This window comes from Rhineura floridana, chromosome 10, assembly GCF_030035675.1.
Source record: "Rhineura floridana isolate rRhiFlo1 chromosome 10, rRhiFlo1.hap2, whole genome shotgun sequence".
Classification (NCBI taxonomy): domain Eukaryota; kingdom Metazoa; phylum Chordata; class Lepidosauria; order Squamata; family Rhineuridae; genus Rhineura; species Rhineura floridana.
The window spans coordinates 43,630,544-43,644,184 of record NC_084489.1 but is presented as its reverse complement, the minus strand read 5'-3'; the positions used below and the strand labels follow the sequence as shown (position 1 = coordinate 43,644,184).

General features: G+C 39.9%; 1 protein-coding gene across 1 annotated transcript in view; it reads left to right on the top strand.

Moving 5' to 3' along the window:
- The window catches only part of LOC133364875 (histone deacetylase 9-like), a 498,851-nt gene that overhangs the window by 441,164 nt on the left and 44,046 nt on the right, over window positions 1–13,641 (top strand). The window contains exons 15-16 of the mRNA XM_061585819.1: window positions 274–407; window positions 6,735–6,855. Of these exons, the coding sequence (XP_061441803.1) occupies window positions 274–407; window positions 6,735–6,855 (255 nt within the window). The remainder of the gene's footprint in view (window positions 1–273; window positions 408–6,734; window positions 6,856–13,641) is intronic.

The window sequence follows — 13,641 nt, the reverse complement described above, 5'->3', positions numbered from 1 at the left end:
TTGTTGTAATATGTAGATGGATCTATGCAGTGCTTTTTTGGTAAAAAAAAATGAGGTGCCAGTACTCATATCTGGATAAAAGTTCCATAGGTGCCCACACAAAGTGGCTGCCATAGGCAGCAACAAGAAAAGAAAAAAAGAGGTGCTCTCTACCAATGACTACTGGCACAAACAATCTCTGGACCTATGTCACTTACTAAGAAGGCAAATTGTTATGTAGAATGTATTTCAGTTTTGCTTATCATTTCTTGTTTTACTGTCTTTGTATTGAAGGTGTTGTATATGACACACTAATGTTGAAACACCAGTGTATGTGTGGAAATTACACCAACCACCCTGAACATGCCGGAAGAATACAAAGCATCTGGTCAAGGCTGCAAGAAAGTGGGTTGCTAAACAAGTGTGAGGTAATCAAAATTGTGACTGCACAGATATATTGATGTTAAGAGTCACAACATTATTAGCATGATTTTATCTGCCTTCTGTAAGCACCAAGCAGATAGTCCTGTAAATGTACTTCATGACAAGCATAAAATATCCTATGGACTCTTTGGGATCATAATGTCTACAGAAAAAGGTCTGATGAAGTTATTTTTAGCTTTGTGGCTCCATGATGGACAGCTTCCATGTGAACTTTGATGTGTAAACAGAATATCTAGATCAGTAGACTCAAACTGCATTTAGATCACTTCAGTGGAAGGGTCATCGCTGACATTATTTAACCAATCATATCTCAGCTTAATGATAATAACCTATCACTTTACTCTTCCCTTTGCGCAAGTGAGCAAAATGTACACATCATAAATTTAAAGCATATTTAAAGCACATGGCTTCCCCCTAAGAATCCTGGGAACTGTAATTTATCCCTCACAGGGCTACAATCCCCAAAATTTAACAAACTACAGTTCCCATGATTGTTTGGTGGAAGTCACATGTTTAAATGTATGTGTATGCAGCCAGGGAGTTAGCTATAGCTTCTCATTATGCCTGAAATGTTATACTATGGTCAAAGTTTTCCAAACAAGCCAGGATATGAAGCCATGGTTTAAAGTTGGCTTAATACCTTGACTTGTTTGGAAGCCGCTGACCATAGTTTCTCAGTATAATCACAATGGGAAGCTATGTTTAAGTGATTACTTTCTAATTTGTTTCCCAGTTCACAGAAAGGGAAAAGCAAAGCAGCTGCATGTGGGTGTATGAGGCTCATTCATAACTTGGCTTATTATGCCAAATGCAGCCATTGTGCATGGATGGAGCTGCACCTCTAACTGACATAAATGAAGAAACCCTTAAGACTGGGGAACCAACAGGCCTCAAATGTACTGCTAGATAGGGGTACTACAGGATCAAGGTCTTTTTCTATAGAACCCCCAAATGAAATCAAAACACTTCATTCCTTAACAACATGGCTGTGATCCTGCTGAATTAGTAAATCTCTATAGTAGGTGACTACAGGAAGGAAAATAATCCTCTGCACATAAAAATTGTTGTGTCTAAAAGTGTGATGCATTGGCTTTTTTTCTTCAAAATTCTACTCTTTTATATACTGTTTTATTCCCTGCAAGAGCATTAAAAGTACACTAAATTTTGTATAAGTCATTCATTTTATCTTTTGTCTGTGACAGATAAGTATAACTAAGTTGTTGCAGCTCAATGGTTTAGATTCAACCATGCTAGGTTAGATTAGACAGAAGGTTTATATAGAAGCTAAAAAGGTGTGTGTGATTATTGAGACAGAGATGAAAGAAGGATTGTTTTTCCACTTAGAATTCATACAAGAATCTAACAACCTCAAACAATCCAAGAACATTGCTCTCATCAGAGCATAAATGCTGTGCACTGAAAATATTTTGATTCTCTCTTAAGTCAACTTGCTGTCATAATGTTCATACACTGTTCCCATAAGGACTGTATTGGCTGTAAAAGAGTGATGTAATGGATATTGAGTAAAGCAAGCCAAGATTTATGATGCCACATTCTTTATGTATAATCCAAAATGTATTTATTCTGAGTATTAAAGTTATTTTTATGCCTGTGCTGATCAAAGCTGGTAATATGACTGCTTTTCATAAGCCCTGGAAATACTTATGGAGAGCTCGTTCTTCCAAGTGCTATATCCATGAGCTCCCTACATTTTTATTTCTAGAACTGGTAATCCATTATTAGGTGATGTGGTTGGAATTAGCTTTCTGACACACAGTGTACACATTTGAGCTCCATTGTGAAATAGGAGAATGGCACACATACACACACAAACAATCTTGGTGGCTTCTGGGTTTAGCAGCCCAAGCAATAATCCTGTGCCTGCTGTATCCCTATGAACTATAGCTCACCTTCCAGCTTTTTGTTTTGTTTCATTCTTTTCAACTCCCTATGCAACATAGTCCCTTTAGTTTAGTTATCTCCCTCCCATGCCTTTCAGGGCCCATCTTCATCTTATGAGTTTTACATGGAAGCCACCCAAGGCACTTCCATTTGATGATCTCTTAGTATGTGGGCTGTAATGTATACCTCTGCTTATTGTGTAGTACTGTTAAAGATCTATATGTAAAATCACCATACCAGTCCTATGAATTTGTGATACAGGTGTGAAAAACCTGCCACAAAAAGGCAAGGTGGCATGTAGTTAAGTGGCATTTTGTACAGAATCCTCCATATGGAGGTGGTTTTTTAACAGACTCTACATGGGTGCCATAACGTTTAGATCAGCACAGGCCACTGGGTCCCAATGGACTATTGCTGCTTCACTGCTCATGCTCTGCAACTGGTCCTGATCTTTGTCTGTTGGCCTCTCACCTTTCTTTCTTTCTTTCTTTCTTTCTTTCTTTCTTTCTTTCTTTCTTTCTTTCTTTCTTTCTTTCTTTCTTTCTTTCTTTCTGAAACCTTGGCTCTTTCACTAACCCCTGCTTTTCCTGAGCAGTAGAAGCACATTCACTAAGAAAAGACCCCTCTTCTGCTGTATGTAGCTAAAGTGTAGCCCTGCCTACTACACAGTATTGCTCTGTGATAATCTAGTGGTAAGAGTCTTAGCACTACTGTATCATTTACCATAAGACCAGCTATTCATATACATGCAGACAGTATATGCACAGGTAAGCACAACCACACATGAAGTAGATACACAACTTGCTGCCTCTGTGCCATTGGCCTTCTCACATATCTGTACAGATACTCGTATTAGGGCATCATAATACATTTTTCTTTTGGCCTGGATTTCTAATGGGATACACAGCACAGCTAGCTGTCTTTAAATGTACAGTCTGAAAACTATGACACTCTTGCGAACGTTAAAAAACAATTACAGGAAGGGTGCAATCCCTAAGCATAGTTAGCAGGAAGCAAGTCCCATTGAACTCAGTGGGGCTTAGATCTGGGTAAACATGTTGAGAATTGGGCTGCAAATCAATCATTTCTTTTATTAAAAACAAACCAACAAACAGTCTAGCTGTTGTTTTTATCTCCTTAACTACAGTGTGGTTTATGGTACTTCAGAGTGTCTGGACTAATAGACAAAAGTGCTAGAATGACTAATAATTACCGCAGCCTCTTAAATATTTTAATTAGCTTTCCTATAGAATGCACAACTCTTGGTGGAAATGGTGGAGCCCTCAACAATACTAGCCACCTGGGGTTTCTTCGTTGATTTGCTATGCAGTCATCTGAAGAGCATTCCAGGAAAAACATTTATATTACACCATATCCCTTTGCCTTCCTTCAAGAAAATACATATAACTTTTGGGAGAATGAAAGAACATTATCAATCACCTGATGTACAAATAACAGTGTTTTTTATATCTATAATCAGCCCCAAAAGAACAATTATGGTTTATTGTCTCCACAAAGTAACATTGTGTTCTTGACTTTATGCAACTATGCCTCAGATATTGTTCCTCAGCTGTGAATTCTCTTAGAGGATTGGAAGAGGTGGAGAAATTAGGTATTTAAAATCCCAGTGTGAAGTTCTTTAGTCCGGGAAGATAAAGTACGATATTACGTTGGACATAAATTCCACTGTGATGAGAGCTGATACTAAAATTTCACCTAAAGCAGAATTTGAAGTAAATGTGGGGTGAGTGGACAGGAAGAAGAAAGTTCCTTATCAGGCAAAACATCCATGGAAATCCTATGAAAGTTGAAAGTGTTAATAAGATTAGCAACTTCTCTTAGGGGTGGTATGACATTTTCTTTTCCTAAGTTAAAATAAGTTACTTCTCCATAAAGGTGTTTCAAAGATTGAAGGAGAAATCTTTGGACAGTGAAATCCCCCCCCCATTCTTGGGCCTGTTCCAGTTTTAAATTGCGGGGGGGGGGAATAGAGGCTTCCACTACTTCCTCTGGAGACTGTTTTGTGACTTAAGTCCAAGTGTTAGGAAATATGTTCCAATTATTTAGGGAGAGGGGAGGCTACATCCCAAATTCAGTACATTACATTAAGCTCTCTCAACAGTCACAGAAAATACCCTGATCCCTTAAATGTTTATAAAACAAGTGATGTTTGCAATGGAATACTCAGGAGTATAAATCTTTTGTGTAGTTTCTTTCTGGCTCATACTTCAGTAAGAACATTCAAGGTTTTGTTACCAGAAATTTGTTTGAAATGCCCTTGATTTCTAACTGGGCAAAGCCCCCTTAGTTCTCTGGTAAGCAATGGCGAAGGAATCCTGTACAGGTCATTTGAAGGACAAGACACTACTACTGATGTCTCTATAGGAGGAAATTATGTTCCTGAAATAAAAGAAGAGAAAGCAGATCAATGCAATGTGATCAAAGGCATCTGAAAACTTTGACAGTGTTTTATCAGAATAAGTGGAAATAGATCCCTGAATTTTAACTGTGCTAGGTGCAGAAAACTAAAGATCATTTAAAGAGCCAAATGCTGTTTCAGTTCTGCACAACATATGACTCACTGAGCCGAATGCAGCCCCCAGCCATTTATTATAGTCTGCCTTAAAAAGGAAAGAGCTGCAGCTCAGGGGCAGAGCATCTGCTTTGCATGCACAAAGGGCCAGGTTCAGTTCTTGGCATCTCCAGGTTGGACGGAAAGACTCCCTGCATGAAATATTGGAAAGACGCTGTCAGTCAGTGAGATTGACGGACCAATGGTCTGACTTGCTACAAGGCATATTCCTGTTTCTTATGCCAAGTGTTTATCAGTACAAAATCCTTTTGCCTCTGAAGAAGGCTGTTTTAAACACATTGGGCAGACCAAATTCCTTGATAAAATTATTCCTTCTGTGCATCTTTTCGGCTATAGTTTATGTGACCGTTAGCGATGAAGGAGAAGTTTAATTCAGTTCACGTTTGAAGCTGAACCTACCTATTTTGTACTTTCCAAAACAATAGCAAACTGAAACAGCCATTCTTTGAAATTTGCACTTCTTTGAATTTTGCAATGTAGTTCTCCAGCCGAGCAATGTGTGTAGAATGGCATATACTAGGGTAGAGTACATAAAAATGCATATATTTGTGAAAATAGCATAGAAAAATGCATTATATTCAGGGAATTGCTTTATATATTAGGCAAAATTGCGTACAAATATGTGTATATTAAGAGAAATTCACACTAAAATGTGAAGACTTTTTTTTAAAAAAAATCACAAACTGATGTGGAAATGTGGAGAACTGAACTTTAGATTGGAAAAATGAGAAACTGAAATGGATAGATTTGCCCATCCCTACTGACGATAAAGATGGTTTCATGAAGGTGGAATGACTGCAATTACAGTCAGATTCCCCCATCCCCATTCTGTGGCCCTTTGACTATCCAGATCTATGCTGATTGCATTAATATATGAAGCTGCCTTATAACTAGTGAAATGTTTCATCTACTCTGTTATTGCTGGTTTCAACTGACAGCAGCTATCCCAGCATCTCAGGTTTGGTACTTGAGATCCCTTATTAAGTGGAGATTCCAGGGATTCAACCTGAGACCTTCTGCACGAGCTACCATGCCCCCCTCCACTTATGAGATGGTTGTGCTTTCTGGAGGGCACATTTATATCTTCTAAGAATAGAACTCAAATTCATCGCTCCCTGTTTCTCATTGCATTGCTTATCCTCATTCATAAAAGGCGTCACCCATCTTTCCCCCAATCTCTGGGAATTGAGTTGCCAAAATCTCTTACACACAATGTTAGAATCACGCTCCTAGACCAGAGCTGGGGAACCTGAGGCCTGGGGACCAAATGCATTCCTCTAGGCCTCTCTGTCTTACCCTCGGGACTCCCTAGCATGCACCTCTTCCCCAGATCACTCCCCTCACTGGCCCATGCCTGGCCTGCATGTATCCGTGAACTGGGATAACACCTCTGGTTTCCTAGATGGAGGATGGAGAGGTGTATATGTAGAATCCTCTGATTTTTGTGTGGCTGTACAACGGTAAGAGGCACATCCGTTGGATCTGGGCCCCCAGCACTAGCTAATCACGTGAATGGTGTCCCCCCATATGATTTTGCATGGAGGATTAAAAAACCCCAGAGATGGCATTCATGTGTTTTGCATGTAAAGTACTATTTTATTCTAACATGTTTGATTTACCATGGAATCAGTGCATTTGTTAAAAAAACCTTTTACTTTTACTTTCTTGGAGAGTATTAAACAAAATCAGTGTCACATTCCTATATTATGCAATTGCTGTCCATTATTAATCCTATTTTATGTTATTTTGGATTTGCTCCTCCCCCCTTCTTTATATTATCAGTGGAATATTGTAGACCTCTGCTGCTTTCTTTCAGCGGATCCGAGGTCGAAAAGCCAGTCTGGAAGAAATACAGCTGGTTCACTCTGAACATCATTCACTGCTGTATGGCACCAGCCCCCTGAACAGACAGAAGCTGGACCCCAGGAAAATCCTAGGTCTGTAAAGGGCTCTATTCTACTGAGAACAGCACATTCCAGCACTGTCATTAGTCATAGCTGGTGTCAGTTTAAAATACTTGGCAAGCAGCATAAAAAAAAAAAGTATCACTTTTTCCAAATGCATTGCATTGTGGAAAGAGAATGCTGCAGTGGCAGCCAACATAGATTAGGAAAAGGTCCCCGCTGGAGAGTAGTAACGGAGCGCTCTCTCTCTCTCTCTCTCTCTCTCTCTCTCTCTCTCTCTCTCTCTCTCTCTCTGTGTGTGTGTGTGTATGTATGTTTTATAGTCCTCTGGACATTAACCATGTATAGTACTAATATTACATTGCAATGAATAATCTAGAAAAGGAATAGGCAAATAGAATCAAGGACTACATTTGATTCATATCTTGAAGTGAAAGCTCTGAGCTAACTTAACAGGGCCAGATGAAGGCAGAAAGGCAGCAAGACTTTTTAAAGGGTGGTCCTGGCAGGAACAGCAGCGTTGGGGCTCTGCAACAAGTACAGAAATATCTTGGGCCAGCACTGGATTTATACATGTTGCTGCACTATTGGACACTAAAAACCTAAGTGTCCTGCTGGATCAGACCAAACACCCATCTAGGCCAGCATTATGTTCCCACTGTGGCCAAACAGATCCCTAAGGAAATCCCACAAGCTGCACATGAGCACAATAGTCCTCTCCCATTCATGTTCCCCAGCAACAAATATTCAGAGACACCCTGCCTCTGATACTGGAGGTAACATAGGCATCATGACTAAGTAGCCATTAATAGTCTTATCCCTCATGAATTTGTCTAATCCAACATGCCTTTTAAGTAGAGATCTTTCCCCGTCAGCACATGTATTACAATTGTTTTAGATGTTTTAATTGTTTTATAAATTTGTTTTATAAATTTGTTTTATCAAATATATACATTGTAAGTGCAGACACATCACAGATTTGTAAAAGGGCATTATGATATAGCCTGTTTTATTTTTGATTCCTTTCCTGGATTCACCTTTTTCACAGCAACAGCACACTGAGTCAACATTTGCATCAAACTATCCCCAAGATCTCTTTCCCGGTCAGTCACCACCGTTTCAGACCCAATAAGTATATACATGAAGGTAGGATTTTTTTGCCTCAGTGGGCATCACGTTGCACTTTAGTTACGCTGAATTACAGATGTCATTTTAATGCCCATTCCCCCAGCCTGGAGATATCCTTTTGGAGCTCCTCACTTTCCCTTTTTATTTTTATCACCCTAAATAACTTGATGATGGTAAATGGCCATGTGTGTGTTTGTGTGGAGGGGGGCAAGAGTCCACCTGGAGCAGAGTCTAAGGTGGTCCTTGCCTTAGCATAGAGGACTGTTCTCTGCAACTGAGAACACCCTGACATTTTCTCATATTTCAGGGCTCACTAGGGAAGGGGAGAAATTTGATTCAGTTCGCATTTTAAAGCCAAATCTATCAGCTGCATACTTTCTGAAACAATATGAAAAATGAAACACGACCATCCTTCTAAATTTGCACTTATTTGAATTTTGCAATGCAGTTCTAAAAACAAAATATATTCACAAAAATGCATATATTAGGGGAAAGTGTGCATAAAAATGAATATAAGGGAAAATAACATAAAAATGCATTATATTGGAAGCAATTGCTTGCAAAAATATATACATTAATCAAAACTGCATACAAAACAATGTGCTTATTAGGAGAAATTGGGACTAAAATGCTAAAGTATGTTCGTGAAGATTTTTTTATTTTAAAAAATCACAAATTGCTGCAGAAATGTGAACAACTGGATTTAAAATTAGAAAAAACGAGAAAGAGAAACTGAGAGAACCAAAATGGGCAGATCCATCCCTACCTGGCACAGAAGCAGATTCTCGGTTTATCTCTGATTAGGCCTAAAATAAAGGAGGCCCTGAGGAGGGCTCAGCTTCTGTTTTGCTTTGGTATTTGCACACAAGAAATGCAGCGGAAGCCAGTCCACTAGGACAGGAGTGGGGAACCTTTGGCCCAGCAGATGTTGCTGGATTACAACTCCCATCATCCCTGACCATTGACCATCTCACTGGGACTGATGGGAGTTGAAGTCCAGTGACATCTGGAGGGCCAAAGATTCCCAACCTTGCATTAGGACAAATGGGCCAGTCCCCCACTAACCTCAGTATGTCATCAGTCAACGTCCCCCCCACCTGCTGCCTTTTTACTTACTCCCAGCCCAGACAGTGGCACTACTTGTCAGTTTCCTTCACCTTAGTCTCCATGTTGCCCTTGTAGAACTCATCAAGGAGGAGGATGGGGACAAAACTCTGCCTGTCATTGGCTCCGGCTCCACCTCCTTGCTGAGCTCTCTGACTTCTGCTTTACCAGTCCCAATGGGCACCAGCCACCACTGAAGATATGTGAATTTCTGAGCACACATGTGAATTTCTGCTTCATGGGATTCAGGACTTAATAACCTGCCTTGAAAGGAAGACGGATATAGGTGATACCTGGATGACCAGTAACAAAGTAGGGCTTATGAGAAATGCTGTTTATTAATTTAAATTTAAAGTACCCCTTTTTGGTAAATAGATAACATCCAAATGTTTCCATAAAGCAACTATAAGAAATACAATAAAACAATTCCACCAGGGTGGTGGTGGTGGAAACACACGCGCATGTGCGCACACACACACACACACACACAGAGCGCTCTGGCAAAAGCAGTCTAAATTAAAATCAGAGACATAATGTGGTAAAAACAGGCAACCACCAACAAAATTTCCCTGCCTATGGACAGGAGGAGTTCTGTGGCCTTGAGATCAATACAATGGAATGGACACATTCAAGGGAAATTTTGGAAGCTGTCAGTTAGGGAACTCTAAGAGGTTGCCTGAAGCATGAGGAATGTGCATGTGTAGAGTGTGTATGAGTACATTTTACATATTGATTGGAACTTAGCCAAAAGGTTTGGCTGCCAGGCCTCTAGGAAACAAATATTAGAAGAAAATTAAGTGTGTCTAAGAAATAAACAGGCAAACCCCTTTGATTTCACCAATAGGAACCTACTGTATCCTAACTCAGACCATGGCTCCATCTAACTCACTACTGTCTATTCTGACAGGAAGCAGCTCTCAATGGTTTCGGTCTTTCCTACCTCTACCTGGAGATGCTAGGGATTGAACATGGGACCTTCTCCATGCAAAGCAGCAGCTCCATAGCTCCACAGATCTATGGTCCTTGCCCCAAATCAGCATAAATGGATAACCCCCACACACACACACTTATGTGCCATCTTTTGGAAAGATTATTAACTTGGAAACTATGGGACAAAATCCATTCCATCCCTCACAGTTCAATTCAGAAGACTACCTGAGCAACCCTCAGTGGGGGGGTTGCACATACGGGAAGTGTGCATGATGCTCCCATTGACAGTAACTACTGCTAGGCACATTGCAGGATGCCTGGGATTCCATGTGCCCAGCGGAGGAAGAGGGTGGAGGCTAAGTATCTCACCCTATGGGAATATTTTCCTGCATACAAAGTCCTGTGACCTTCACACATGAGGAATGGATGTGCAGTGCTTAAATTATTTTCTAATATAAGCATCACAGAAAAATATATATCATCTGTTAGGAAGAAAGAACAGGAGAAAATGGATGGAGGGTTGTGGTCCAATTCTCATCAGCATTCAGTACCGGCAGGGTTGGCACCAGGTATGAGGGAGCTCTGAGCAAGATGCCCTCTAACCCCCCCTCAGAAAATGAAGATGGAGGTGACTTATGCAGCTGCTTTGCCTGGTGCATCACTTCTCAGTACTGAGCTGGCACCACCACCCATCTCTGTGGTGGCCTGCCACTAACTACCACTGTCTTCTTCTTCTGCTGCTGCTGCTTGCCTCCTGGGACCTGGTATGTAACAGGGTCCAGAGGCATTCCAGGGAAATGAAGATGGCGGCTGCAGCCTTGGTCAGTTTATTTGCTTCTTACCCTCAGGCTAAGTGTGGACTGTAACCTAATTTTTTTTAAATAAAAAGTGATGCCAGTATCCTCCATAGCCTATGGCCATGTCATTTGCCCAACTAAGCAGGGTGCTGATGCTGGGCCTGAGTTTATTTATTTATTATACTTGTATACCGCCCCATAGCTGAAGCTCTCTGGGCGGTTTACGGTAACTAAAAACAAATACAATTTAAGATACAATTTAAAACACAATTTAAAAATTTAAAACAATATAAAACACATGCTAAAATGCCTGGGAACAAATCACCACACTGTAATTTACTTAGTACTGAAACCCTACAGCAGACACAGAAAACACTAGGAATTGTAGAAATTTTATCTTTTAATTAAGCAAAAGTCAGGAGGGGCCATAATTCAGTGCCAAAGGTCCTAGGTTCAGTCACTAGCTTCTCTATATAGGGCCGGGAAAAGACTTGTCTGAAATCCTGGAGAGCTACTGCCAGTAAGTGTTGGCAATACTGAGGTAGAAGGACCAATGGCCTGACTTGGAAGACAACTTCTTATGTTCCTATGGCATTGGTCAGAAAGTATTTATGGTTAAATGGTATGACTCCGTTAAAAGAAAGTTGTTGGTTTAAATAACAGCCCCTTGCTTCTCACCTCTCCTACCCTTAAAACACACAGCAAATGCTTCCTAAATAGGCAACTAAGGATCTTACACAACTCTACAGATAGTAAAATAATATTGATGCTGCACAAGTTTTTTTAAAAAAAAAATCAACAACAGCAGCAAAATACCCAAATTATACACAACATCAATTTAAAAAGGTTCAAAGAGGAGTTAAAGTGACTTAATGAAAATGGATTTTGAGGCTGATTCACAACTTTAGTAGATATGTTTTAACAATACATGCATTAAGAACGAAACACAGGAACTCTACAGCAGAAATCAGAAGGTTCATATCCTACTGAAGTTGATATGATCTTAACTAAGTATCTACTTAAGAGCTTTCCTAAACCAAATGTAACAAGGCCACTTTAACATACTACCTCTGAAAAGCTTGCTTTTTTTTTGATAACTTATATTTCATTACAATGTGCCATACAACATTACACCTTGACGTGATGTAAGCTATCATGATTTTCAGATTGGCATCATACAATGTTCCTTTAATAAGCACAATTCAGAACAATTACCCATTTTCAGTTTCCATTCAGTTTTCAGTTTCTATGGCAAATTTATAAATGCTAAAATTATGTGTCAGGCCATCACAATGGCTAATGCTTCATTTTAAGTACAGCTGACATTTAAAGAATCTGTACAGTATGTGTGAATATATTACAGCTTGGAGGCAAATTTTTAATGCTCTTACCAGAATCACCATTGGCCTGAAGTGATGGTAATGAAAACCACTAAGGACCTTCAGACCTCTTCTGGTTTCTATTAACTTGCAAACAATGGCATATATTCCCATACACAAACACTGTGTGGCACATGAGTATCAAACCATCAATTTTCAACAGAAGAGAGGCTCCAAATATTGTCTATGGCAAATTCAACCACAGAAATAACTAGATAATGAGGCTTTACATTAGGTGCTTTCCCAGAACCAGCATAGAATAACCAGAATCTTTAACTGGTTTGTAAGTTTCCTGAAAGTAAATATTCTTGTTCTGTGATTGGCTGCTATCAAAGAATATTTACCATTGTATATCTGTACATTGCACAATTTTTTATCCTAATGCAGATGTGCTGGCTGAGGCTGAAGGGAGTGGTAGTCCAAAACATCTGGAGGCTACCAGGTTGGCAAATGCTATCATAGAAGATTCTTGATCCTTTTGCTAAAATCTGAAGCACTTATTATTTGATTTAATCATTAGAAGTTATTTGTTCTCTGACTGTCCTATTGAGATATCCAGTGACTCCTGGTTTGTTCCACACTATGGTCTGGATTGCATAGGCTGTGAAGCTTCTATGTGGTGAAAGGTTGAATACAGTTTGGCTTGCTTCAAGGCCTGTGTTTCTGTCATGTGCTCCCAGGTCTCCTATTAGGCATTTTTAAAGTATATACTTGTAGCCATTTTCCTAATGTCTTCTCATCAAAAATGTGTGCTAATTCAGTGTTAGTTCCTGCATAGCACCAGTGAGGTTACTGAATCCCTTTTTACAATGTTGTAATAAAATGAACCAGAAGCTGCCAGTTCCAGTGGCTCTGAGATTTTAGAAAAATAAAAACCAAAAACACATTGAAGTTCCAGTCATAAATCTTACTGCAACAGGAAGTAAATGTGTGCAATGGAACATACAGTAGGGCCCCGCTCATACAGTGGGTTACGTTCCAGACCCCCGCTGTAAAGCGAAAACCGCTGTAAAGCAGATCCCATTGACTTACATTAACCAAAATGGCGCCCAGCGGCACAAAACCACCGTAAAAGCAGAACAAGTGCTGTAAAGCGGGGCCTTTCTACAATTCACAACCGCTGTATTAGTGGAACGCTGTAAAGGCGAAGCGCTGTAAAACAGGGCCCTACTGTATCAGCTATTGCATCAATGCACCATTTAAACAAAAAACACATCTATGCTGAAGTTGTCGTGATTTTCTCCTGCTACCCCAACCAAGTATGTCATATCAAATGTTTTTGACCAATATGTAAGGAAGTGAAAGAAGGCCCAGTTCTAAAATTCTTCGGCTCAGTCCTTAAGCCTAGTTCCTAATGGATAGCATGCCTGTATCCATTATGCCCCTGATTATTATGCCCTAGAAGTTCAAAAGGCTTTCTGTGTAGTTTAGGTTTATTCAGTGCTTTTCTGGCAAAAAATGAGGTGCCAATACTCATATCT